Consider the following 24980-nt stretch of genomic DNA (forward strand, 5'->3'; position numbering starts at 1 on the left):
CCTCTCCATCACCTCTTCATTTGTCTTAGTGGCACTGGAGCTGTGCTGTGTCATGCAGTAGACCCTTTTGTCCAAACAGCTTTACTTATAAATGTTCATTGTAATGAGTTGTTGGTCAGGTTCAAGGCGCTGGCTTCTGATACACCATCAGTACTGGACCCTCACAGAGACTCTTCTTGGATATCCTGCTGTTGCCATGTCATGGTGATCCTATGGCTGTGGTTCCACAAGACCAGTTTCTTCACTTGCTCCAGCACGTCATAGATGGGGTAGATGTTGGGGTAGGCTGACTCAAAGCATTGGATGTGGGCCTGAGCGGTAGTTGAGTTGGTCAGTCCGGGGCTCAGTTTAGACCGCCACCCACAGCTCTCCTGTGCCCATGTCATCGGGTTTAGTTCTCCTGTGCCTGTGGTGAGGGATGGGACCTGCTCTCCCAGGGCTGGCGAGGGGCAGGACCAGTCTCTCCCTGCAATGGCCAGTGAGGGATGAGGCCAGCTCAGCACAGCTTTCGAATTTCAACACACGTGGTTTGCATTCCCACTTCCCCCATGGTGACACAGACCTCAGCTGCAGTAGGACTAGGGACCCAGACATGGCCTTCAGCAGCAACCTGGACCTGGATGTTACCATGGCCCCTGGTGGTAGCGCAGGCCACTCAGATCCACATGGCCCCTGGTGGCAGCAGCAGCAGCAGCAGCAGCACGATCTTTGGGTACCAACATGGCCCCAGGTGGTTGCCCATTCCGGGCATCCACACAGTCTTTGGGCCTTTGATGGTAACAGGAGTTACAGACATCAACACAGACTCTGGCTGCGGTAGACCATGGATCCCAGACATGGTACTTGGCAGTAGCCCAGGCTCAGACGTCACCATGGCACCGGGTGACAGCGCAGGCCACCTTTGTCAGCCTTTTTACCTCACACCTCTGCCTTTTCAGTTCTGCTTCTCTCCACAGCACATGAGCTGCTCTGCTTTTCTTTCTCTCCCACCATGTATTTGCTCATTGTGATGGTGCTGGGTAGGCCTGTGGGTCTCCTCCACCTTCCCAGGGCCGAGAGGTGCCTGGTGGGCCGGTGATACTTTGCTAATTACCAAATAAGTTTCATTCACACAAAGAATTGGATAACACAGAAAATTATCTTGACTAATCCAGCCAGTAGCGTTAATCAATGTTTCCTTGGGAATGTCTACCTGCACACAGATAACAAAAGAGAAGCAAAGACAGGACCGGATGTTTGAATGGGAACCTTTGTTAAACATTGTCTTTAAACACAAGCGCAGTTGTTCTATGCTAGGTTCTAAAACCTAGCTGGGAGAGAGAAACATCAGGGTCTTCACCACAGGATTATTGACCATAAGCTAGGAAGGACTCCATAGAAAGCGAAGTCACAGAGTAAATTCTGGTTCCTGGTGCTGCCATGTTACTATACTGTAATGTCTGAAACATACATTCCTCCTAACTTTGGACTGCTCATCATTTTATCTTTACCTGAAGGAAGGAGTGTGTGATGAGGAAAGTGTTGAAGGTAAATCCCAGAAATGGGATTAGAATATCAAATACACAATACTGTTGGCTTTTATTTTTTTAAGTTAGAGGTTTGACAGATCATGGCTTATTTTAGGGTCATGAAATAACTGGATAACTGGGAATGTCCAAGAATTCCTGGCTTAATGAGTAATATTATGTACTCCTGCCTCTGTGCCTATTCATCTTTGTTTCCTTCTTCCGTATAAAGAAGCTACATCAACTGAGTGTAGGTCAGATGACAACATCCCATAGCTGATCTCCAGTCTTCTCCCATGGCTATTTTGTCATTAGAGTGACCTAGTGACTCATCCAGCTCTGGAAGCCAGTGTCCTCACTTTATGCATGCTGCCTGTTCAAACTGGTATCCAAGTGAACTGCTAGAACATGCTCCTCCTTGAGAGCTGTGTTTGACTGAGTGGCTTTTGTACTGGCTTTATAGAGACCAAAAGGAGCTGCCATGCTGGTCAGGGTCAAGGGCATGTCTGGGAGTCTCTGGGTGCTCACCTCTTTAGTGACACCCTGCCTGCACAGCCACACTTACTGACTCCTCTGCTGATACATGTTATAGGAGATGTATATAGGAGATGGCAAACAGAGTCCAGAACCTGAAGTGGTAGATGGGTGTTCTTCTTGAAGAATTGTTGGCCAAGGCAATGGCAGAAATAGGTACTAGCTACCGGAAGATGAAGCACGGAAAGTTGATTTGCATCTTTCATTTTCTGTAGGCTCAAATCAGATAACGTGCGAAGCAATAATTTGATGGGTTGACTATTCTAATAGAGAGAACTTGTTTTAATGAATGAGCTAATGACATTGATTTTTTTCTTTATTGGAAAAATTTACACAATATATTTTGATCATGCTTTTCCTTCCCCTAATTCCTCCTAGATCTTCTTCACCTCCCTACCCACTCAACTTTGTTTTTTTCTCTCTTTGAAGCAATCAAACAAACAAAATAAAACAATTTCCCCCCCTCAAAGCAAAGAAATGAAAATAAATAAGCAAAAGACTACTAAGACAAAAACTGTATAAACAAAGAAATAAAAACTACCATTGAAGAACCATTGAATTAGTTTTGTATTGGCCAACTGCTCCTGGTCATGGAGTCTGCCCTGAAGTGTGGTTAATATACCCAGTAAAACTCCATTGGAGAAAGCTAGTTTTTCCTTTGCAGTGGATAATTTTAGATAGCTTCTTGATTAGGGGTGGGACCCCATGTCTACTTCCCCCTTAGTGGGACCCCATATGGTTTGAACCCATGCAGGTTTTGCACATGGTGTCACAATCTCTGTGAGTTCCTTTGTGTATCAGTCCTGCTGTGTATGTAGATGTATTCAGAAGGTTTTTCCAGTCCCACCCGGCCCCCTGGTCCCTCAGCTGCTTATAAAATAATCACTCAGAGACTGTATGGTCTATGGCAGGCCTCTTGCTAGCTAGCTCTTGTATCTTAAATGAACCCATTTCTATTAATCTATGTTTTGCCACATGTTCTGTGGCTTTACCGGTCTGCTGGTATCTTGCTGCTCCTTCCACAGCGCGGCTGTCGTCTCTCTGGACTCTGTCTTTCTCTTTCCTGTCTCTCTCCTTGGATTTCCCGCCTGCCTCTAAGCTTCCTTGCCATAGGCCAAAGTAGCTTATTTATTAACCAATGGGAACAACATATATTCACAGCATATAGAAAGATATTCCCCAGCATGTAGATACTATTTCCTTCGAGTCATCTATCACCTCTGGCTTTTACAGGCTTTCTGCCTCTTCTGCATACATCCCCGAGCCTTGAGGAGAGGGTTTGATGAAGATATCCCATCTAGTGCTCCAAAGTCACCCTTTGCACATTATGTCACTGACTTTTGACAGTGGTATGTTAAGGTGTGCTTGCTCTTAGTACTATCATTGCACTGATAATTGACATGCAACAAATTTGGAGTAGACAGCTCTCTCAGCCACTACATGAGACTTACTTAAGAGCCTCAGAAGTATGAAGAATGTAAGGCTGCTTCCTTCTTTGCTGACATTTTAGTGTTGCTCATTCTCAAATGTTACAGTTTTGAAATTGGTCACACACACCTCAGAAGCCAAGTTTGAATTTCAATCATACAAAATAAAGCAAAAATTTGGCTTTCTTAGAACACTTTCAACATTGCACAATTTAAACACCAAAATCAATTTAACCTAATTTTACTCTCCCAGCACTCTGGGTAGTGAGTCACATTACAATCCGGAATCAAATGATTCTAGATTTCAGTTCTTAGATCACAGGGGTTGTAACCTGATTTATAAATATGTGTCATCTTTAGGGTGCAATTGGATTTCGTCAGTAAATATCCTACAAAGTGAAACTTATTTTCAAGATCTGCTGCTGGAAGGAAGATGCATTTAAGAAATGAATAAAGATGGAAAACTTTGTGATACAGCTCCATACACCAGGACTTGGAACAGTTCTGGAGTCTTCAGAAGAACATAGAAACTGTCTCATTTCTTATCCAGGTTGATAATCTTCATGAAATAAGGAATGAACTGGGTATAAAGTGAAAAAAGGTTTCTTGTTGTAGTCTACTGTTATTGGGCTAGGAGCTATTTATCAGCTCCTTTTCTAGAACTCTTCTCTGGATATAAGATAAAAAAATTGCATCTACAAACATTTGCTTTTCCTTGTGATGGGCTCTGCAGGCAGGATGTCACTTAGGAGGGTCTGGTTGTGACAATTTTGCAGGGAAACAAAACCGACTTTCTTTACAAATTTAGGGAATCATAAATCAATATACCCAGAATCATAAATCACTGTCACCTTTTTCACAATAATCATTATTATAATCACTATATGTTCTACTAGGTGTCACATATTGTTCTTGTTATTTTTGGAGATAGGGTCTTGGAGTATTTTTCTATGTAGCACAGGTTAGCCTTATACTTGCCTCAGCCTCTTGGGTGCTAGAATTACAGGTGTATGTTACTATGCCTGGCATATGTTCTTTTTTTGACACATATGTGTTGTATACATTTATGGGCTACCATGTGATATTTTAACTCATGAATACATTGTATACTATTCAATTCAGGGTAAACGTATCTCTTAAACATTTATCATTTTTTGTGATGAAGAATTCTTACCCCCTTCCTTTCCTTGCCCTCACTTCCACATTCCCTTATTTCTTTCTTTGTCTCATTTTTATTTCTTTGTTTCTTTGTTTATTTATTGTTTCTTTTGTTATTTCTTTCTTTCATTTTTTTCCTTCTTTCTATCTTTCTTTCTTTCTTTTTTTTTGGTTTTTCGAGACAGGGTTTCTCTGTGTCACTTTGTGCCTTTCCTGGAACTCACTCTGTAGCCCAGGCTGGCCTCGAACTCACAGAGATCTGCCTGTCTCTGCCTCCCAAGTGCTGGGATTAAAGGCGTGCGCCACCACCACCCGGCTCTTTCTATCTATCTTTCTTTCCTTCTTTCTCTCTACAGTGTAACATGTAGCCCAGGCTGGCATCCAACTCCCTATATAGCAGAGGATAACCTTGAATTACTGCTCCTCCTGCTTCCAGTTCTCAAGTGCTAGGGTTTCAGGTATGCACTAGCATGTCAGGCTGTGTTAAAAGTTCAAAATTCCCTTTTTCTGGCTTTTAAAAGTGTACAAGGCATTATCACTACACACAGTCATCCTACTGTACAGTAGAATATCAGACTTCTGTCTCCTATCTAACATCATGTCTGTTTACCAACATTTCCCATTCCTTCATGCCCTGCTATCCCAACTGAACCTTGCACACACTTAATATATTGCAGCAATTAAATCTATAAAAGATATTTTTTGTATATATGTGTTCATCTATCCATTCTCAGGGTAATGCTTAGAGATAAGTATCTTGGCTTCTACTTATAGATGACCAGTCTGAAGCGCCGAGGCTAAATAACTTGTTTGTGGTGCAGAATCACTTAAGTAATATGTGGCAGTTAGAACTGAAATTGAGGGTGCTCCAATTCCCTGACCTCTGACACACGTTGCTTCACGATTCACAGTGCTAAGTTTCCATGATCTGTTTTGAGATACACAGCTCTACCCAGGCATCTGGGGACAGGGAGGATGGTGTAGGCATATCTTCAGGATGAAAGTGCTATATAAATCCATGGCTTAGTATGCAGAGAGCTCTACTCACATCCTTTCTTCCCAAGAATTCAATTGTTAATATATTTATCATTTTATCCTTTGTGTACAATACTGCCATCCAGAGATAGCTACTGTCAGAATTTTCTAGATAAGGTTGAATTTATAGCCCTCTCTTTGGAAGTCAGTTGCCCTCTGTAAGCATTCCTTTGTGAGTTCCTGGAGTACTTACATTCCCATTGTTCCTCTGACACAGAGCTTGGGCTTTGGGTCTGGTCTTGTTTACTTTAAACCCCCCTGGTTCATGCCTGCCTGTGTCTCCTTGCTGGTCAATTTGCTGACAATCCAGATACGCAACTCAGCTTTAACCTCAGCTAGAAATAAGAGTACCAAGAGTGTGTGAACACATGGGCGCACATAGGTACAGAGGGACACAGGCAGGGTCCATTTCTCCTGCACTAATGCAGACAAGTTCACATCAAACATCACCCTTGTGTTTGTGCTTCTCTCTCTCTCTCTTTCTTTCTTTTTGTGCTGCCTGTTGGAAGGCTGATTGGGAGAATGTCAAGTTTATGCCTTGATTTAGTTGAGGTTCCCATCTTACCATCATTCTGTCTTTTTAAAATTACTTATTCATTTTGTTTCATGTGTGAGTATTTTGCTTGTATGTATGTCTGTGTACTACATTCATGCTTGGCACATGTGGATGTCAAAGAGGGTATTATGGCCCCTGGAATTGGAGTTACAGATGGTTACAAGTCATCACATGAGTACTGGGAATTGAACCCAGGTCTTCTACAAAAATAACAAGTTTTTGTAACTACTCAACAATGTCACTACCCTCCCTGTTCTACCTTGTTAAAAATGGTGGAATCAGACAACATGTCTTGAAATTATCTTATTTTTGTTTTTATTTCTTAAACTTTTTTTTTTCATTTTTAACAATCACTGGTTTGGGGTTTTGTTTAACATTTAAAGTTACAAATGTTTGTGAGCTACCATGTGGGTATTGGGAATTGAACCCAGGTCCTCTGGAAGAGCAGTTAGTGCTTTTAACCATTGAGCCATCTCTAGAGCCCCATTTAACCTTGTTAAAAATCACACAGCATCTTTCCATGTCTTTAAACTTACAAAAAAAAATGGTAAAACTTTGCAGATACTTTATAGACCCTATGGATTTTTTGTTTGGTTAATAAGTCATTTATTCATATAATGTTGGTATACTATGAATCATTGGCTTCTGAGGATAAACTCATGTTATGTACATATGACAAAGCATTTAATGAATGGCTGAACTTACTTGCTTCTAACTGGGATTTTCACAATGAGATAGTTTTCTTTTTTTGTTATTGAAATATCATAATTATCATATTCTCTGTCTCTGTCTCTCTGTCTTTGTCTCTGCTGGTCTCTGCCTTTCTTAAGTTTTATTTCCTGAGAATACTTCTTGGTTTATTTATAACAATAAAAAATATTCAAAACCATAAAAATTTTGCTTCTGAAATCAGTGTGAGCTTATTATAGCAGTAATGAGAATAGAGTTCTTGTTTTTATTTTCTAGAAATTCTTTTAAAAGTATCTTCTAGTAGTTAATAATTCCTTAGAAGATAGCTTTATAATTCATTATTATTATTATTATTATTATTATTATTATTATTATTATTCTCTCACTTATTTCATTCTAACTGCAGTTTCCCCTTCCTCTCCTCCCTCATCCTCCTTCACAGTAAAGATTGTCAATTTAAGGGGATTACAGTGTTTTTTGATACTGGAAGTAGTGTAATGAGCCAGGAAGGCTGACACACACCTTTAATTCCAGTACTCCAGAGGCAGAGGCAGGTGGATCGCTGTGCATCCAAGGCTAGCCTGGTCTATCTGGAAAGTTACAATCCAGCTAGTGCTGCACAGTGAGACCTTGTTTTAAAAAGTTTAACAATGAAAACACAATTTAACAATAACTCCATTGGTCTTTGTGTTTCTAGATGTAATAACTGGTAGATTAGACATTTCAGTTAGCCCTGTAGTTGTTATTCTTCCATTTCCCCTGTCTTTAATAAGCCGGAAGCGGCTGTAGGATGCTAGTCAATGATGTTTTAAACCTGAGATCAGACTTCAGTGTTAATTGGTTATGTTTTTATCACATGATAATATTACAGAAAGATGACCTCATATTTGGCATACTTTAAAGTACTTTAGATTTTCTATAGTTGAAAAAAAACCAGGTGTGGCGAGTTTGAACTTTCAGTTATGATAGTTATGCTGGTTAGTGTTTATTGTCAACTGACATAAACTAGAGTCACCAGGAAGAAGGATTGCTTCCTATGGCATGACTGTGGGGCATTTCCTTGTTTGTTAATTGATGTAGGCAGCCCAGGCCACTGTAGGTGAAACCACCCTTGAACAAATAGTCCTGGGTTATATAAAAAAAACAGCCTGAGCCAGAGAAGTTAAGCCAGTAAGCAGCATCTTCCATGGCTTCTGCTGAGTTAATTAAGTCAACTGCCTTGACGTTCCTTAATAAGGACTAAAGCTGGAGTGGAAGACAAACAAACCCCTTCCTCCACATTTGCTTTGGATCATGACGTTTATCACAGTAACAGAAAACAAACTAGGACACTATTTTACGTTTGATCTCGAGATTTTGAGTTGTGCAATGGAACATAAATCCTTTTTAGCCCTGGGATTTGCACTGTTCTTAGAAGAAACTGGACTTTGATTGACAAATATATGTAGGGAAGAACATTTCTGGGAGAAGGGAGAGCAATAGCCTGAAAGCAAAGTGGCAGGAAGTGTGAACAACATCACTGAAACTTTACAGTAGTCCACGTGAATGAGAATGGAGGATGAGAAGAAGTTGCCTGTGGCAGTACAGAGCTAGGACACCTAGGCTCTGGGCTCTGAAATGAAGGTGGAAGTTGTTGACAATGACACATCATTTTCAACCCCTGAAATTAGAAAAACGGGCTTTAAGAAATGAGAGGGGAGGACCGGAGAGAACACTCAGTGGTTAAGAGCATTTGCTCCTCCTGTAGAGAACCCAAGTTTGCTTCCCAACATCCACATGGTGGCTTACAACTGCCTCTAACTCCAGTTCCAGGGGATCTGATGCCCTCTTCTGGCCTCCTTGGGCACCTGCATGCACACGGTACACGTACTCACACACATAAATAAATGAATAAATAAAGAAGGAGGGAAGGTTAAGAGAAGAAAAGAGGCCGAGTTCATCCTAGAAATTCTATATTTCTGACACATAAAGGTATTTTGCAGACACTTTTCTCTGGGGTAAGGGCAATGCCACTTGCCGAGTTTTAGAAAATGAACTGGAAGTGGGGTCTAAGAGAAATCTGCTCTTTAAGATTCATGCTCTTATGCATGGAGCATAGAGTGCACATATGTTTCTAATAGAATGAGTAAAGAACTCAGTCAAATAAACAGTGTCAGGCAATATGTATGGAGTAACTGTCAGAAGAGGAAGAGCTAGGAATTCTAGAAGGTTTTACATTTGAGGTCTCGAGTCATCTCTATTCCTCCCTTTGTCTAAGCCAGTTTCCTTGTCTGTAGTATGGAGATACAATATCCAACACACATGGTGCTAGCAAGAATTAACAATGCACTTAATTTATCTGAGCTAGGTACTTAATTTATAGCTATTGTCTTATTAAAATAATTTCAATAAACATGTATACTTGAACAATAGAACTAACAAATACTCTAAAGCAATGATTTGCAAACCGTTTTCCTTAAAGAAATAGATGTTCTAGAGAGGTGCCCAGGATTGGGAGAATAAATGCAAAGCCAGCATCCTCCATTCCCCTATCAATTCACAGACAGTGTGATTTTGTTTGTTTGTAGGTATTGCTTATTGTCAGGATAGAACCAGAGGCACAGGGTAGCAGTTAGAGAGCAGTGTCAAGAGAGGCTTGTGCATTGTAGATGGCCTGGGGAGAAGGGAGTTGTGAGAAGTGGCAAACTTCTTCCATCTTTCTCTCTTGCTGGTGCTTTCATTCAGTAGTAAGACTTGGAAAGACACAGGTAGCCTCCATGGATCTAGAGCTGGGTCGGAAAAGAATGCGAAGTAGCTGGAGAAAGGCAAGTGCATGGTATAATGGCTAGGTGTGGTTGTACATGCCTGCAGGTCCCAGCCTCCTGGGATACTGAGGTGGGAGGAAGGCTTCGGCACAGGAATCGAGGTCCAGCCAGGCAACATGGCGAGAGCCTGTCTAACCTATTGATAGTGAATCAACTGGTATACTATATTTGGATTAAAGTGGAAATAGCCCATGCTAGAGTATCCGATTGGAACATATAATGAAGTAAGCTCTCTGATTTTCATTTTTTTCTAGATGGCTTTCCCTCAAGAGACTTGCCAGTCCATTTCTTTCCCCATCTTTAAAAGTCTATGAATAGTTAATAGGGGATGCCTGCCAACAGTTTTGTAGGATTTAAAAATCAAACTGCCATTCATCCTCCACCCCCTTGTTTTGGCATTAAAATGCTAGTCAAGCATATCTTTGTAATAAGAACATTGTGAAAAGCCAGGAGATCTTTTACATGAAAGTGCCTGGTAGCCTATAAGTTTTCTTAGGGAAATGCTAAATACTTTTGTTCCTGGACTTTGAAGCAACAAAATCTGTAATTCTTGCCCCAGTGGCTCAGTAGGTGAAGACACTTGCCATCAAGTCTGACAACCTGAGTTTGATCACCAGGATATACATGTGGAAGGAGAGAACCAACTCCAAAAAGTTTATCTACCATGGCATACATGTGTGAGCATGTGCACGCACATGCACGCACGCGCACACACACACACACACACACCACAAATAAGGAATGTAATTTTTTAAAAATTCAAAAGAAATGTCAGGGAGGGCTATGAAGCCCGGAGACACATTAAGCTTTGGGTTAGTTCAGTGCAGATGTCTATGGCAACGTCTCAGGTGCATTCCTCAGTAACGTCTCATCCTGTCCTGCCAAGGTGTATGTCAAGCTGCTTTTGGTGTGCAGAGAATCAGCTTCCTATTAAGGTCAACCCTACAAGAAGAGGGCAAGAATCAAAGGGCTTCAGAAAGAAACACACACTCCTCTTTAGCTCTCCATTGGCCTGGCCTGCTTCCTGCCCAGGAATGTTTGAAGTATATGCGAGCACAGGCACACAGCAGGACACAAAGCATTATTAGTTCTCTTTCCTGAGGTACCCTAGCTCCTAGACCTCTTAGCAAAACAATTATCTTTATCTGGGGGCGGAGGGGGGGCAACAGAGACTGTGGCTTCATACAGCCACACATATAACTTTTTTGCCATGCTAATAAAAATATCCCTTAATACAAAAATCAATTATTTTAGAAGCTATTTCCCAGTTTTAAAATGAGGATGATATGACAGAACTTCGGTATTGGTTACTTCACTGTCCCGTGAGTGGTTGCTTGTGTGGGACAACTAGCAAATCACAGAGCAATTCCCTGGCCTGGGTTTAAGGTGAATTACGTCTGGTTGCTGCTGAAGTTCTTCCAACTCTACCGAATCATATCAAACGTATCTCTAGTCTTCAGACACAGGGCTTGGGCACTGTGGAGAAGAAGGTGAGCAAAGCAGAGTCCTTTTTCTCCATTTCTTCACTCTCTAAGGAAGGGGATAGCCAAGTCCGTGCCAAACTAGACCCCTTCGTTAGTTTGGCCAGTTGTGTGGTCTTTCCTATTTAAAGACTTTTTTAAAACTTAAAATTATAAAGGAGTATTAAGTACGCAAGCAGTAAGTGAGCACCCACACTGTTTCTGCCCACTCCTGATCCCTGGAGGTTTGATTAGCCAGAGGTCGCCATTGCTTTGTTGATTTATAGAATTTTTTTAATATTGTTCTAGACATTATTGTCAAAATGTTATGTGTAATGATGTTTTTCACCAAGTGTAAAACTTTATATAACACTCTTTAGTTGAGGAGAGGTTTTTGACCTCATAGTCAAATCTGTCAGTGTTTTCCTTCATGGTTTTGATTGTATTCATGCCTTTGAATGAACAGACTGTAAGTCTGTTGAAGGCAGAGACCATATTTTATTCTTCTCTTCACCACAGAATGGAACACCAAATCCAGTTCTTACTTGTTTACTGAATATATTTATTATAGTCTCACTTTTTTGTGTCTATATGTGCATGCTTGTGTACATATGTGTGAGTGCGTACATATGCATGTTTGTGGATGTACATGTGGAGGCCAAAGAACAATCTTGAGTGCCATTTCTCAGACATCATGCATCTTGTTTTTTTGGAAACAGGATCTCCTGTTTGTCTAGGGCTCACCAATCAGACTTGGCTGGCCGGCCATTGAGACCCAAGGAACCCCCTGTCTCTACAGTTCTGGGATTACAAGTGAATCCCAATGTGCCAGGCTTGGGCATCAAGCACATTACTGACTGTGCTATCTCCCCAGCATCTAGTTTTGTTCATTTTTAAACTGTTCATGTATTAATGTGTGATCTATATCAATTACGTCTCAAGCATTGTATTAATTGTTAGAGGTAGAATGATCGGGAAAGTAGATTTCTTCATGGTATTTGCAAGAGCATGGTAAATCATAGGGGATATAATGTCAGTGAGATATGAGTTCAAATTTCATATTATACTGTATGATCTTGGGTGTATTGAGCGTATGTGAGTTTTCTTTTCTTTCTTTCTGAGACAAAATCCTTTCTGTGTAGCCTAGGCTGGCTGCAAACTCATGATCCTTCACATCTTGTCTTCCTTAGTTCTAAGATTATAGGCTGTGCACTACCATGTCTGGCTTGGGATTTTAAATTTTAACCTACAAAATGGACTGTAGATGCCTTTTCTTCAACATTGTGAGACTTCAAATAGACAGTGCTTGTAAAGGCTATAACAGTGTTTTCTCTGCAGTGTATCATACAAATGTTAACTTTCTTTCCTGAACAGCATAATAGTAAACCTCTGGGTGATCTAGATTTCTTCTTTTGTCAATCTCAGAAGCTGGCATGATTCTGAATTGCTTTCATGGTAAACATATTTCCTTGGTTTGCTCCTGTAATAGTTTTCAGTGGGTGATTCTTCGTTACTCTTTTTGTGTGTGTTCAAGCCAATCCATCAGATTGCCCTCTTTATTAGGAGCAAAAGAATAGGGCACTGAAGAGATAAGAGGTCTTGTTTATTGCTGTCATGAAGAACAGAGGTGTCCTTTTGTGGGTGATGACATACACCTTTGGGGGCAGCATAGAAGAGCAGGGAATTTGGAAGTCTACGTAAGTAGCAGAAAAGGCCAGAAAGAAAGAGTGGCTTGAGGTCAAAGACAGAATCATACCATTCTAGACACATTTCCTGTTAATGAGTAAACAAGGTTCATTTAAATAACTTACCTCTGTGTTAGTCAGTCTCATCATCATTGTGACCAAATCAGTGAGAAAACTACCTAAAGGAAGGGTTTTAACTGACTCATGACTTTAGAGGGCTTAGTCTGTGATTCACGTCTTTGTTGATTCTGTGCTTGTGGTGAAGTGGTACATCACGTGGTGGGAGCCAGTGGCAGAGGTTGCTCACACTTTAACCCCAGGAAGCAGGAGAGAGGAAGGAGCTGGGGACAGGTAACCTTCAGAAGCATGCTCCCAGTGACCGACTTCCTCCAGCAAAGCTCTGCCTTCTCTGATACCTCCCAAAATAGCACGGTGAGTGGCAATCCAAACAGTCAGCACAAGGGGCTGTGGAGGGCAGTTCATACTCAAGCCATAAAAGCCTCTCGGAGTGAAGTTGGGTAGGAAACGTCCCGATGGTCAGGCTCAGGTGTCTCATCCCTGGGTGTCTCTATCCTCCTTGCTTTCTGTCTTTTCCTACTTTTTGATTGCCTCTCTTCAATGTTTCTCCTTCATTCTATTTCTCTTAGTGCTACCCAGACAGATTGATAAATGATCTAAGTCCCCCCTCTTCCAGTATATATTAGGTCACTTATATTATTACCCAGGAGTGAGAGAAAGGGTACCAGAGAAAAGTGAGAACTTGAGGACTGCCATTACCATCTGTATGACTACAGACCATGCTCTTTTTTTGTTGTAAAATGTGAGGCTCTATTAGACAACTCCAAGCTTCCAGTTTTAAACAGTCCCTGGCTTGATAGTACCACACTCCTTCATCTCTGGCACCTTCCAGGATAGAATTTGCATGTCAATGCACACTTGGGCTAAATGCCTAACCAAATCTAACTGTATATGGGTGCTCAGCTTCATCCTTGGAAATAAAAAGATTGCCAGCAGTTGTCTGGTCCTAATTATAACTAACCTATTTGATTTATTCTCTATGGAAATTTCTGGCCTTTGAAGATGGGGAGAAAATGTATTTCCCTCTATCAGACAGACAAGGACCTCATTTGGCTGGAAAGCAGGGAAGAGAAGTGGAAATGCCCCTGGAAGAAACTGGTTTGGCATAATTCCTGCATAAAAACAGTTTGTTGGAGGGACATAGCTCACTCACATCCAGGATGCACTTGCCCGATTCTCAACTCCTAGTTATACGATAAAACAGTGACTTCCTTTGTTATTTCCAGTCCCGTGCATCTTGGTATCGTCTTGTTAGCTATCTAACATCTTAGAAGGAACTGTAAGCCATTGCTCAAACACTTGCTGTACACATAAAAGGATCATGGAGAACAAAAAGGAAAACAGGACCGGGGAACTGGATTCCTTCCATTGAGACAAGAAGGCAGAAACATCTTAAAAATGATTTAATATAGGCTTTAGGATGCAGCAAATGGAATTTAATGTCAACTTTAGGATGAATTTAAGCAGATACCAGAAGGTAATCCTATTAAGTATTTAGTCATTTGTTAGAAATCCTGACCAGTAGTTAGTTACCCTTCTGGGAAAATTCTTCTGTCTTTTCATTACTTATATAGCCTTAGTAACTCTAATTCTCTTTTGTTTTATTTTAGAAGTGTATTTATTTATATTGTTAGTGTGTGTGTCCCTGTGCATGCATGTGTGTGCATGTTCCACAGCACATGTATCGAAGTCAGAGGACAAGTTTACAGAGTTATTTCTCTCCACCTTTACATGAATCCCAGGGATCAAACACAGGTCACCAGGCTAATAAGGTAACTAGTTTTTCCACTAAGCCATCACCGACCCCAGTGCTCTTTTATGCTAAATATTTATAAACTTTCCCTGCCAGTCAAGTCTTATTACGTTCACTATTAAACAACTCCATAGAGCTGTGCAATTCCCTATGATGGTACTAATATTATATTCATCAGTGTGATTAGTTTTTCATATCTGTCTTTCACCTTGATTGTAAGCCATGGGAGAGTTGAGATCTTTAGGGCCTACCATATAATAAATACACAATGTTTAGTTAATGGACATAGAAATGACAGTTGTTTATAAGGATAATTTTCCTCTTATAACTAGACTACAACTCCAACAATTGCCCAGCTATTTGGCATAGCTTTGGCATTATCTTTACTTCCTTGGCTCATTACAAGGGTCTAAATTCTTGAATGGCTTTTGGCTAAGGCCTTTCATGGTCCTTGCCCTTCACCTGGTTTTTGAAGTGCTTTGGGCCAATATAGAACTGATAGTCATTACAAATGTACATAACTTTAAGATATCCCTTTCTGTTGCAAAAGTGAGGGGTTAGTTTAACCTTGCTTTCCTCTGAACTTGACAGTCCTTTAAGATCAAGGACCCAGGTTAATCAGTAGTTGATTGATGGAGCTGTGTGCCACTTGGACCTGGAGTATGCTATTAGGAGTACGCTATTGCTGTCTTACAGTGGAATGAATTCTCATTGACATTCATGATTGAAGTTCTCATTCATCTGTCTAAAAATGAGTTAAAATTGATGACCTTTGAATATATTTAATAAAGAAAGATCATTATTCTTGTCAAATAAAATCAAATTTAGAGTCTAAATGTAAAAACACAGTCAAAACTTGAGTGGTTCAAGAAGACTGTGAATGGGTGTGTGGGGAGGAGGCAGGTGTTGAATTCTTTCTGTTGATTTTATTTCTTTCATTCTCAGAAACTTCAAGAATACATTTTAAGAAAATGAAAAATAACGATTCCTTGAAATCAAGTTCAAAAAGCCTGATTCTTTCTGTGTTTTTGAATTCAATTTAATTTGGTTAAGCAGGTGTTGATTCAGGTCCAAAGTCATCCTGTGACTACTTCTAAAGAAAAATATTTTCATTTCCATATTGTTTTTAATATATTACTCTCCAAAGCAACATCGAATGGAAAGAAATCTAAATGTGAAAACAAATGTTAAGGGCTAGAGAGATACTTGGGTGGTAGAGTGCTTGTCTAGCATGGACAAGGTCCTGAGTTCAAGCCCCAGCATGATTCAAAACGAAAAAGGAGTTGGGAAGACAGTTGAGTTGGCAAAGTTCATGCAAGCATGGCGATCTGCGTTCAAGCCCCAGGAGCCATGTAAAAGTCAGGGGTGCTGCTCCATTCTTGGGATCTCAGAGCTGGAGAGGTGGAGACAGGCAGATCCCTGGGTCTTGCTGGCCAGTGAACCTAACCTAATCAATAACCCAAGTGCCGGTCAGAAACCCTGTTTCAAACAACAAGGGGATGGCTCCTGGAGAACAACCCTTGAGGCTGACCTGTGTCCCCAACATTCACGTGCATTTACTGCACCTGCACCTGTACACACATCTCTAAAGCTGGTGTTACTGGGACACACAGTCTTGCCTTGCCTTGTTGGGATTCTAACTCAAGGCCTCAGGTCCTCATGCTTGCACAGCAAATGCTCCTACCCACGGTGCCATCTTCTCAGCCCCGAGGGATCTGTCTTGTGGCAGCTACTCTCAAGAAAGGATTCTTTGCAACAGGCTCTGTGTGTTTCACCAGATGTGCTGTCGCTACCACATCTTCCGTAGTGTCAGTCAAAGACCACTTTAAAGGGCCTGCAAGTTCTATCAGTGAGGAAAGGTTCTTGCTGCCAAGCCTGATAACCTGAGTTTTATTCTGGGACCAACATAGTAGGAGAAAATCAACTTCTCCAAGATGTCCCCTGGCCTACACACATATGCAACACACACATTCTAAAAATGTAGTAAAAGAAGATCTCTTTAAAGAGGCCATAGACTTCAGTTATGCCCATTGCAAGGGGCCTATACTCTGAAAGTCTAACTGCCTTCCTCTTTCTCCTTATTAAATTTTATGGTAGGCCTTCCCTGCCCTGAAAAAGAAAATGCATTATCTAAATGCAAGTCAAGGTAGTATGGAGTGGGTATAGGGATAAATGACAAGAGACACATATTTCTATGGCTCTTTTTTTCCCCTCTGGCATATAAACTATTAACAAAAAAGCATTACAGAGTCATTTCTTCTTGGACCCACCGATGTTATGGCTTCTACAGCCAGTGGTCTTTGTGTGCTGGCCTTGGATGTGAAGACCCAGAAGTTATGCATTGTTCTGTCAGCTGTCATCCTCTTCAGTTGCTCCAGATCTTCCCTGAGCTCATTTCTAGAACGCTGGCCCGAACCTGGCTGCGTTTTTCATTCTTTCCATTCTCTCTGGGCTCCTGTACTGAGGTGGATACCACACTAGGATTCACTTCATGCTCAGTGTGGTGGTTTGAAAGAAAATGGCCACCAAAGGGAGTGGCACTATTAGGAGGTGTGGCCTTGTTGGAGGAAGTGTGTCACTGTGGAGGTGGGCTTGGAGGTCTTTATACACCTAGTATCTTATCATTTCCTGTTTCCTGTGGGATCAAGGTGTAAGAACCCTCAGCTCCTTCTCCAGCACCATGTCTGCCTGCATGCTGCCTTGCTTCCCAGCATGAAGATAATGGACTAAACCTCTGAACTGAAAGCAAGGCACCACAATTTAGTGTTTCCCTTTGTAAGAGTTGCTGTGATGGTCATGGTGTCTCTTCACAGCGATAGAAACCCTAACTAAGACACTCAGTGAGTTCTCTGGCTCTCTTGGTGAGCTCAGTGCCTGCTTTCCTCAGTACTTCATGGGAATGTCTTCATTCTCCATTCGTAATGGCAGTGACAGCCAAGGCTATTTTCTGTCGCTTGCCAATGTGGATGTTAAATGCCAGCAAACTTCACTGCAGATTCTCAAGGATGGCTAAAGACATGGCAGCGGCAGCAGCAGTGTTGGCCTCCTCCTGCAGAGCTCACTATGGCTCTTGACCCACAACGGGAAGGGCAATCACATGTATTTTTTTTTTTTGCACTTATAGTTACAATTACATTTACATTTTAATTTTGCACACCTAAGTAGATGGTGAAAGATTTCCTGTCAGTATTTCCTCTTGACTACCCAGGGTTCCCCTGCTAGGTCACCACTGAGCTTAGTTTCGTGTATCACCTTCTAAAAGTTATTTAGACACATGCAGATGTAGATTCTATTTTAAGAAAACTAAAGAGAGATATGTTCTAGGAACCTAGTAGGTATTTTATTGCCTAAAGCCCATACATACAATACCATTTCTGTCATAAATGGTCCGTCTCTGTTGTAAATGGTTCCTGTTAGTACTGACAGCAGAGCTCACTGATGGAGAAGGGTTGATATAATTGATATATTGAAACAGGTGGGGGAAATGTGACCAAATTCAGACTCTTTTTTTTTTTTTTTTTTTTTTGATTTTCGAGACAGAGTTTCTCTGTGTAGCTTTGCGCCTTTTCCTGGAACTCACTTGGTAGCCCAGGCTGGCCTCGAACTCACAGAGATCCGCCTGCCTCTGCCTCCCGAGTGCTGGGATTAAAGGCATGCACCACCACCGCCCGGCCAAATTCAGACTCTTAAGTACACAATTTCATTTTTCATCATTGAAAGTAAGGAGCTGAAAGGAATTAGATCATAAAGAAACCTGATTCATGACTAGTTGGTCTTTTCAAACCAACTGCATTGTTCCTTATTTCCTAAAGTTGTAAAATGAACCATGCTCAGGGCTAAGGTTGAGTTGAGACCAGATCTCACGGTTTTGGCAAGTCAGTTGACTGGGCCTAGACAAGGGGCTGGATGGAACTTCAGTTGGAGGAATGAGTGTGTTTCCTTCCTGAGGAAGATCTTCTGTGGAACACGCCTGGAATGAGGATATCAGGAGGTGCTCAGTCAGGGGCTTGGCTGGATTTGTGTATGGAAGGGGAGTTATTTTTGGAAGCTGTAATTTCACTTTGAGATTTTTTTCTGGCTCATCCTATCTGCAACAGTTTTATGATCTGTCTGGGTTGGCATTGATTTTCAGCTTGATACAGACTAGAGTCATCTGAGAAGAGAAATTTCGGTTGAGGAATTGCCTGGATCAGCCTGAACTGTGGCTGTCTGTGGAGGACTGTCTTGTTTATTAATTGATGTCAGAGGGCCCAGCATGCTGCAGGCAGCACCCCTCCTGATGCAAGGGGTCCCGGCTATCTGTGAAAGCTAGCTAAGCACACGGGGTGGAGGTGTGAGCCAGAGAGAGCAAGCTAACAGGCAGCATTCCTACCCAGGTTCTGCTTAGAGTTCTTGCTGAAGTTTCTGCCCTGACTTCCCTTAATGATCAACCTTGACCTGGAAGTGTAAACTAAATAAACTCAAAATGTTATAGCATGGCAACAAAATGAAGCTAAGGCATTCGCCCCAACTTCACATTTTCCTGAGGTCTTACAGTTGAGGTTAGAAGTAAGAGGGATACTTCACGATCAAGCTTGGAAAACTATGCTATGCCCACCCCCCTCTCATTCTCATAAATAAAAAGCAGCTAACTATAAGTCCTACTTATATGGACTTGACCTTGACATTCTTCTTTTCAGTTAATCAGATAAAGATGTAACTCTCAGTGAGACCATCCTTACAACACCACGACGTACAGCAAACACTGGCAACTGGCGTGGAAAACAAACTGTATGAGCAATACTGTGCTAAGTGCTCAACAAGATCTGGGAAATAAACTCCAGTCAGCCTCAGATCCTTAGCCACCTGTCTGTGACGTTCTGTAAAAGTGATGACATTTGTTTTTGTCCCCTTGTAATCCAAGCATCAAAAGAAGAGAGAAGCTGGACGAGGGACTGGGAGAGAGGAAGGTGTATGTAGGGCATATGGATGGGTAAAGAAAAACAGTGAAAGCCAAACAAAACAAGAAGATTTTGTTTTGTTTTATACCTGTCAGTCTATCTGTCTACCTATCTACACCCCCCTAGCCATGCTTGGGATTGAACCCAAGGCCTCCGGTATGTCAGTTGAGCACTCCACTACTGAGTTATTCCCCCACCTCAGTTTTTTATTTTTTAAATGTAAATGTAGTTTTCATGTTTCTTGAATAAATGTCAAAGACAAGGTAGTGTTTTGCTTTTATATTTGGAGAAGGGATGAGGTTGGTATTAGGCATTCAGGAAGTAGAGAAAAGGGAAACAGAATATGGTCATCGGGTGCTGGACTGATAATGCTTGTAAGTACTTTACGGTATTGAGTCTTTATGAGGCAGGTATGACCAGCACCATTGTAAAGATGAGGCAAGTGAGGCCCAGAGGGAAATGAAGAGTCACTTAGTCATCTTCTCTCTACGTTCCTTAGGAATTTAATATGGACCCATAGTAATATCTTTTTCTGAAAATATCTCCGGCCTTTGAAGAGACTAAACTTTTGCCAGACTTTGCAACTAAGCTCATAATCTATCTTGAGATGTTTAAAGACCAATCTGCTGGCCTTCTGTGTACTCTATCTTCTAAACTCTTTGTTGCCTTTAAGAAAATAAGGCAAGTGAACCTTGTGCTGCATTGGATTTCCCACGCAATCAGCTTTTACAGCCTAAGTTAATGCATAGCTTTAATCTTAAACCACACACTCTCCCATGCTCCTTACCTTGAATAATGTGTGTATGTTGTGCTAATCATCTGCTGAAAGCAACCACCAGGTTGAAATTAACTTAAACAACAAATATTCCTATAGCAGTTGGAAGCAACATGTGGCTATGGGTTGATTCCATCTGTGTATGGTTTTAGGTGCTGTTCAGGGCTACCAAAGTAACTCGCCCCCTTGTTTTTCTGTCAGAAAGTATCCCTCATTCCTCCCTCATATCATGTTTTCTGTGCTGTTCAATAAATACTGAGCATAGCTCTTTGTTACAACAGGGAACCTAGTCAGGCAGCCAGGACAGACACAAAATCAGAAATGGACATCAGACAGGTAACACAGACAGGCCACAGACCACAAGTTACACACAGCCTGAAGACATAGGGAGAGAAGTAGGTTTGGGCTTGCTCTTGGTCTCAACTACTCCAAGAGGAAGTCTTTTTTTTCCATCCCTTATTGTGATACTGACACATTTTGGTGGCCCCTCTGAGTTTTCTTTAGTGAGTAGCTGGCACATAATTACTCAATAAAGTAAATAGTTGTATAATATTTTGAAATTAGGTCTATAAAGTTAGCATAATTGTATGTAGTTGATTTCTACTTTTAGTATGCTTAGCGGGCAGTATGATAGCATCAATTCATTAATGAAAAGCTAATTATGATAATTATTATGCTATTTTCATTATTTATTTCAATTGAGCAAATATTTAATGAATGCTTAACTATGTCTCAGGCAATATATTAGGGAGGTATGTGGGTGTATCCAACCATCCATATACACATGTACACATACACACAAATATTGTTTGGGGGGAATAATAGTCCAAGTATATTGCACTTAGGATATGCAGTGGGGAATTGGAGGTAATAAGATCTACTGGATGAAGAAGAAACTTGATTCCTTGGTAAAGAGTTTTGATTTTGTCCAGTGGAATATGGGCACATTTTAATATCAGAGCATTTTAAAAATGACTGTTTGTATGACTATATTTAAATGAAGCTTCAGGCAAGAGGAGCTTGACCTGTGGGTCCACATTAATGTCTGTCATCATGCATCGTGCTCTCTCTTTTTAGGAATAACAGAAGGAGCCATGGACCTGATCTTGATCAATTCCCTACCTCTTGTGTCTGATGCTGAAACATCCCTCACTTGCATTGCCTCTGGATGGCACCCCCATGAGCCCATCACCATAGGAAGGGACTTTGAAGCCTTAATGAACCAGCACCAAGATCCACTGGAAGTTACTCAAGATGTGACCAGAGAATGGGCGAAAAAAGTTGTTTGGAAGAGAGAAAAAGCTAGCAAGATTAATGGTGCTTATTTCTGTGAAGGTCGAGTTCGAGGGCAGGCAATAAGGATACGAACCATGAAGATGCGTCAACAAGGTAACATGCCTCTAAATGATGGACAGGTTGGATCCACTGGGGGACACACATATTCCAACAGCTGTTCTCTTTGAGACTGCACTAATTGCCTGAGTGTAGAGACTGAAGTCACTCTGTTCCTCAGCATTGCTTATCTCTGCTACCCAGTACATTAGAGATGAAAGATGTAAACCAGTCTAATGCCCTCCCTAGATGGGGGCCAGCCAGGCCAATACTATACCTCATGTCTATTTTATAATTTGAAATGAAATAGGTTATACATTCTAATTGTTTCATGATATTATGAACATATAATTATGTCACTTGTATATAATATGAAAATATCCTTGCCAAAATTATTGCCTATTTTAACATTGCGCATGTATTTTCTTTATTTGATATTTTGTTTGGTCTGTTGATAATTGCTCCTAAAAGTAGTTAATGTTTTAAAGAATGAGCATGCTCTGAAAAAATTACAAAATGGTAGCTGGAGATGGCTCAGGAGTCTATCACACTCACTTTTCTTGTAGAGGAGCTGGACATGGTTCCCAAGACCCATATCAGGAAGCTCACAGTGCCTGAAACTCCAGCTCTAGAGAACTCACACACTCTTCTGGCCTTTGAGGACACCTGCTCAAATGTGCAATACCCACATTCAGACACACACACACACACACACACACACACACACACACACTCAAAATAAAATAGATCTCATGGTTGGAGAGAGCTCAGAGGTTAAGAGCATTTGTTGCCCTCTGAGAGGACCTGGGTTCAATTCCTAACATCCACATACTGACTCACAACTATTTAGAACTCCAGTTCCAGGGGATCCGATGCACTTTTATGACCTCTGAGGGCACTAGGCACCAGACACTCAGAGAAACATGCAAACACTCATACACATAAACAATCTAAAAAAAAAAACCCTTAGAAATAAACAAATTAATTGAAAATAGACAAATGCAATGAGAAATATCTATCTGTAACCCAATTAATTTGGTTTCTTCTATCAATGATGTTTTTAGTTTTTAAACAGTGATATTATGTAACATAACCACAAGTAGGCACACAGCTGTAAACATTTATAGCTTGAAAAACAAGGCTTGAAAGATATGTAGTGTGTTGGCTGTAGGAACTTGGCTCAGTTCAATATGTGTATTGTCTGTCCCAGGCTACCCTACGTGTGTTCTCATGGAGAGGGAAGAGGAAGGAGAGAACAAATGCAAACTTGAGACTTCTAAGCCAGGAGCTGTGTGTTATTACTTATGCCTTGTTTATTGCCCCAGAGAAGTCAACTAGCTGAACTTAGAGTCAGAGTGATGGGGACTACAAACTTACATGGGAAAGAGAATGATTTTAAAGAATGGAGAACTCTGACCCTCTTTGTAAGCAACCATTCTGGGAAGGAGAATACACTTTACTTTTAATGGTTGAGTACCCAGACTCTATTAAGAAAATAGTAGAATACAGAAGGAGAATTTTGAGAGCGTCCTCTAAAAAAAAGACTCTGCCCCTGTATCTTGCTCCATGGGGTGGGTATGATGGAACCATTCTGCCAAAATTGAAGTCTCAGTGCAATGGCATTAGGAATAGATGGCAAGCAAACATTATTCAGTGATGTGCTCTGAGGCCCTGGGACCTGGACAGACAGGTAGACAGATATCTGATGGATTTGATGCTGTGTTCTGTGAAGAAGGCACAGATTTCATGCTGTGATGACCTTGCCTTGATCTCAAAGGAGTGATCTGGCCCCTCATCCATCCACCACATTCTTTTAATGGCTGACACCACAAATAAAGACATTCTTTTTAAGTTTTTGTTGCCTAAGCATAGGGCTCAAGAGATGCCATTTCGTGAAATGATGGTATCGTGAGCCCTTTCAAGGGTTTTATTTTTTATTCTTAAGAAGTTTTAATTTTTATGTGCATGAGTGTTTTGCCTACATGTATGTCTGTACACCACATGTGTTCCTGCTGCCTGCAGAAGCCAGAAGAGGGTGTCTGGAACTAGAGTTAGAGACAGTTGTGAGTCACCATGTGGGTGCAGGGAACTGAATTCAGGTCCTCTGCTAGAACAAGTGTTCTTAACCACTGATCCGTATTTCCATATCTCTCAGAGATTTAATTGCAAATGATACAGCTGATCTAGGTAAGTTGAGTGCCTCTGCACATTTTGATGTAAGAATCTGCAGGCCTTTGATTTTTTTTATTTTTACTATTTTTCTTTTAGTTTTAACTAATTTTTTTTATTTGTGTGTGTGTGTGTGTGTGTGTGTGTGTGTGTATGTGTGTGTGTGTGTGTGTGTGTGTTTGTGTGTGTGTGTGTGTGTGTGTGTGTGTGTGTGTGTGTATGTGTATGACCACAGCCTGGGTGTAAAGGTCAGAGGACAACTTTGTGAAGTTGCTGCTCTCTCTCCACATTTATCTTGCATTCAGGGATCAAACTCAGGTGGCCAGATTGACAGGGAGTACCTTTACCTGGTGTACCACTTTGCTGGCCTGGCAGGGCTTTTTAGATCCTTAAAGGTATTTACAAACCACATGTGACTCTTTGTAAATGGAGATTTTGGCTCAGAATTTTGCTGAGCAAGCCCTGAGATTCTGTGTTTGTATCACTGGGCCCAGAGACTAGTGCTTACTCTACCCCTGGCTGTACCTTGAGTTGTGTGAGTTTAGAATCAGCCCATCTCTGACATCCACCTGCAATCATTTCTTTGAATTTGCAGCAAGTAAAATATTTGGAGGCGGCAAGCTCAATTTAAGGTCAAAAGTGATAAAATCTTCATTCCTCACAAACAAAGGACTTTCTTAGCAAAATGATACTGTTCACCTTAAAATGACATCGGGCCAAGTGGGAAAAGCATACGGCAGACATTCCCAGGAACGCAGCTCTCCACGGAGAGGACAGAGGTTGAGCAAAGGGATATGAGGTGTGCCAAAGCTATCATGGCTGATGGTCAGCTCTGTTATTTTTCACATGTCATTTGAGTTTGATTTGTGTAAAGCATTGTTTTGCTGAGTTTCCACATTCCTAAAGAAGATGAGCTGAGGTTTGTGCCCCATTCATTGTATGAAATGTCAACATTCCCTATTGGGGCTGTCTTGAGGTCACCCTTGATGAACTATAAGTGATAATATGTAGAGCACATTGAACAGAGTGTTTGAAGTTGAAAACTATCACTAATGAGCTGCCCGAACTAAGCTTGGGTC

General features: G+C 41.2%; 1 protein-coding gene across 2 annotated transcripts in view; it reads left to right on the plus strand.

The window, feature by feature from the left end:
- Positions 1–24980, plus strand: part of Tek (TEK receptor tyrosine kinase) — a 119988-nt gene that overhangs the window by 20583 nt on the left and 74425 nt on the right. For both annotated transcript variants that reach the window (XM_059254534.1, XM_059254535.1), the window contains exon 2: positions 21478–21789. In XM_059254534.1, coding sequence (XP_059110517.1) covers positions 21478–21789 — 312 coding nt within the window. The remainder of the gene's footprint in view (positions 1–21477; positions 21790–24980) is intronic.

Source organism: Peromyscus eremicus, chromosome 2 (assembly GCF_949786415.1).
Source record: "Peromyscus eremicus chromosome 2, PerEre_H2_v1, whole genome shotgun sequence".
Lineage (NCBI taxonomy): Eukaryota > Metazoa > Chordata > Mammalia > Rodentia > Cricetidae > Peromyscus > Peromyscus eremicus.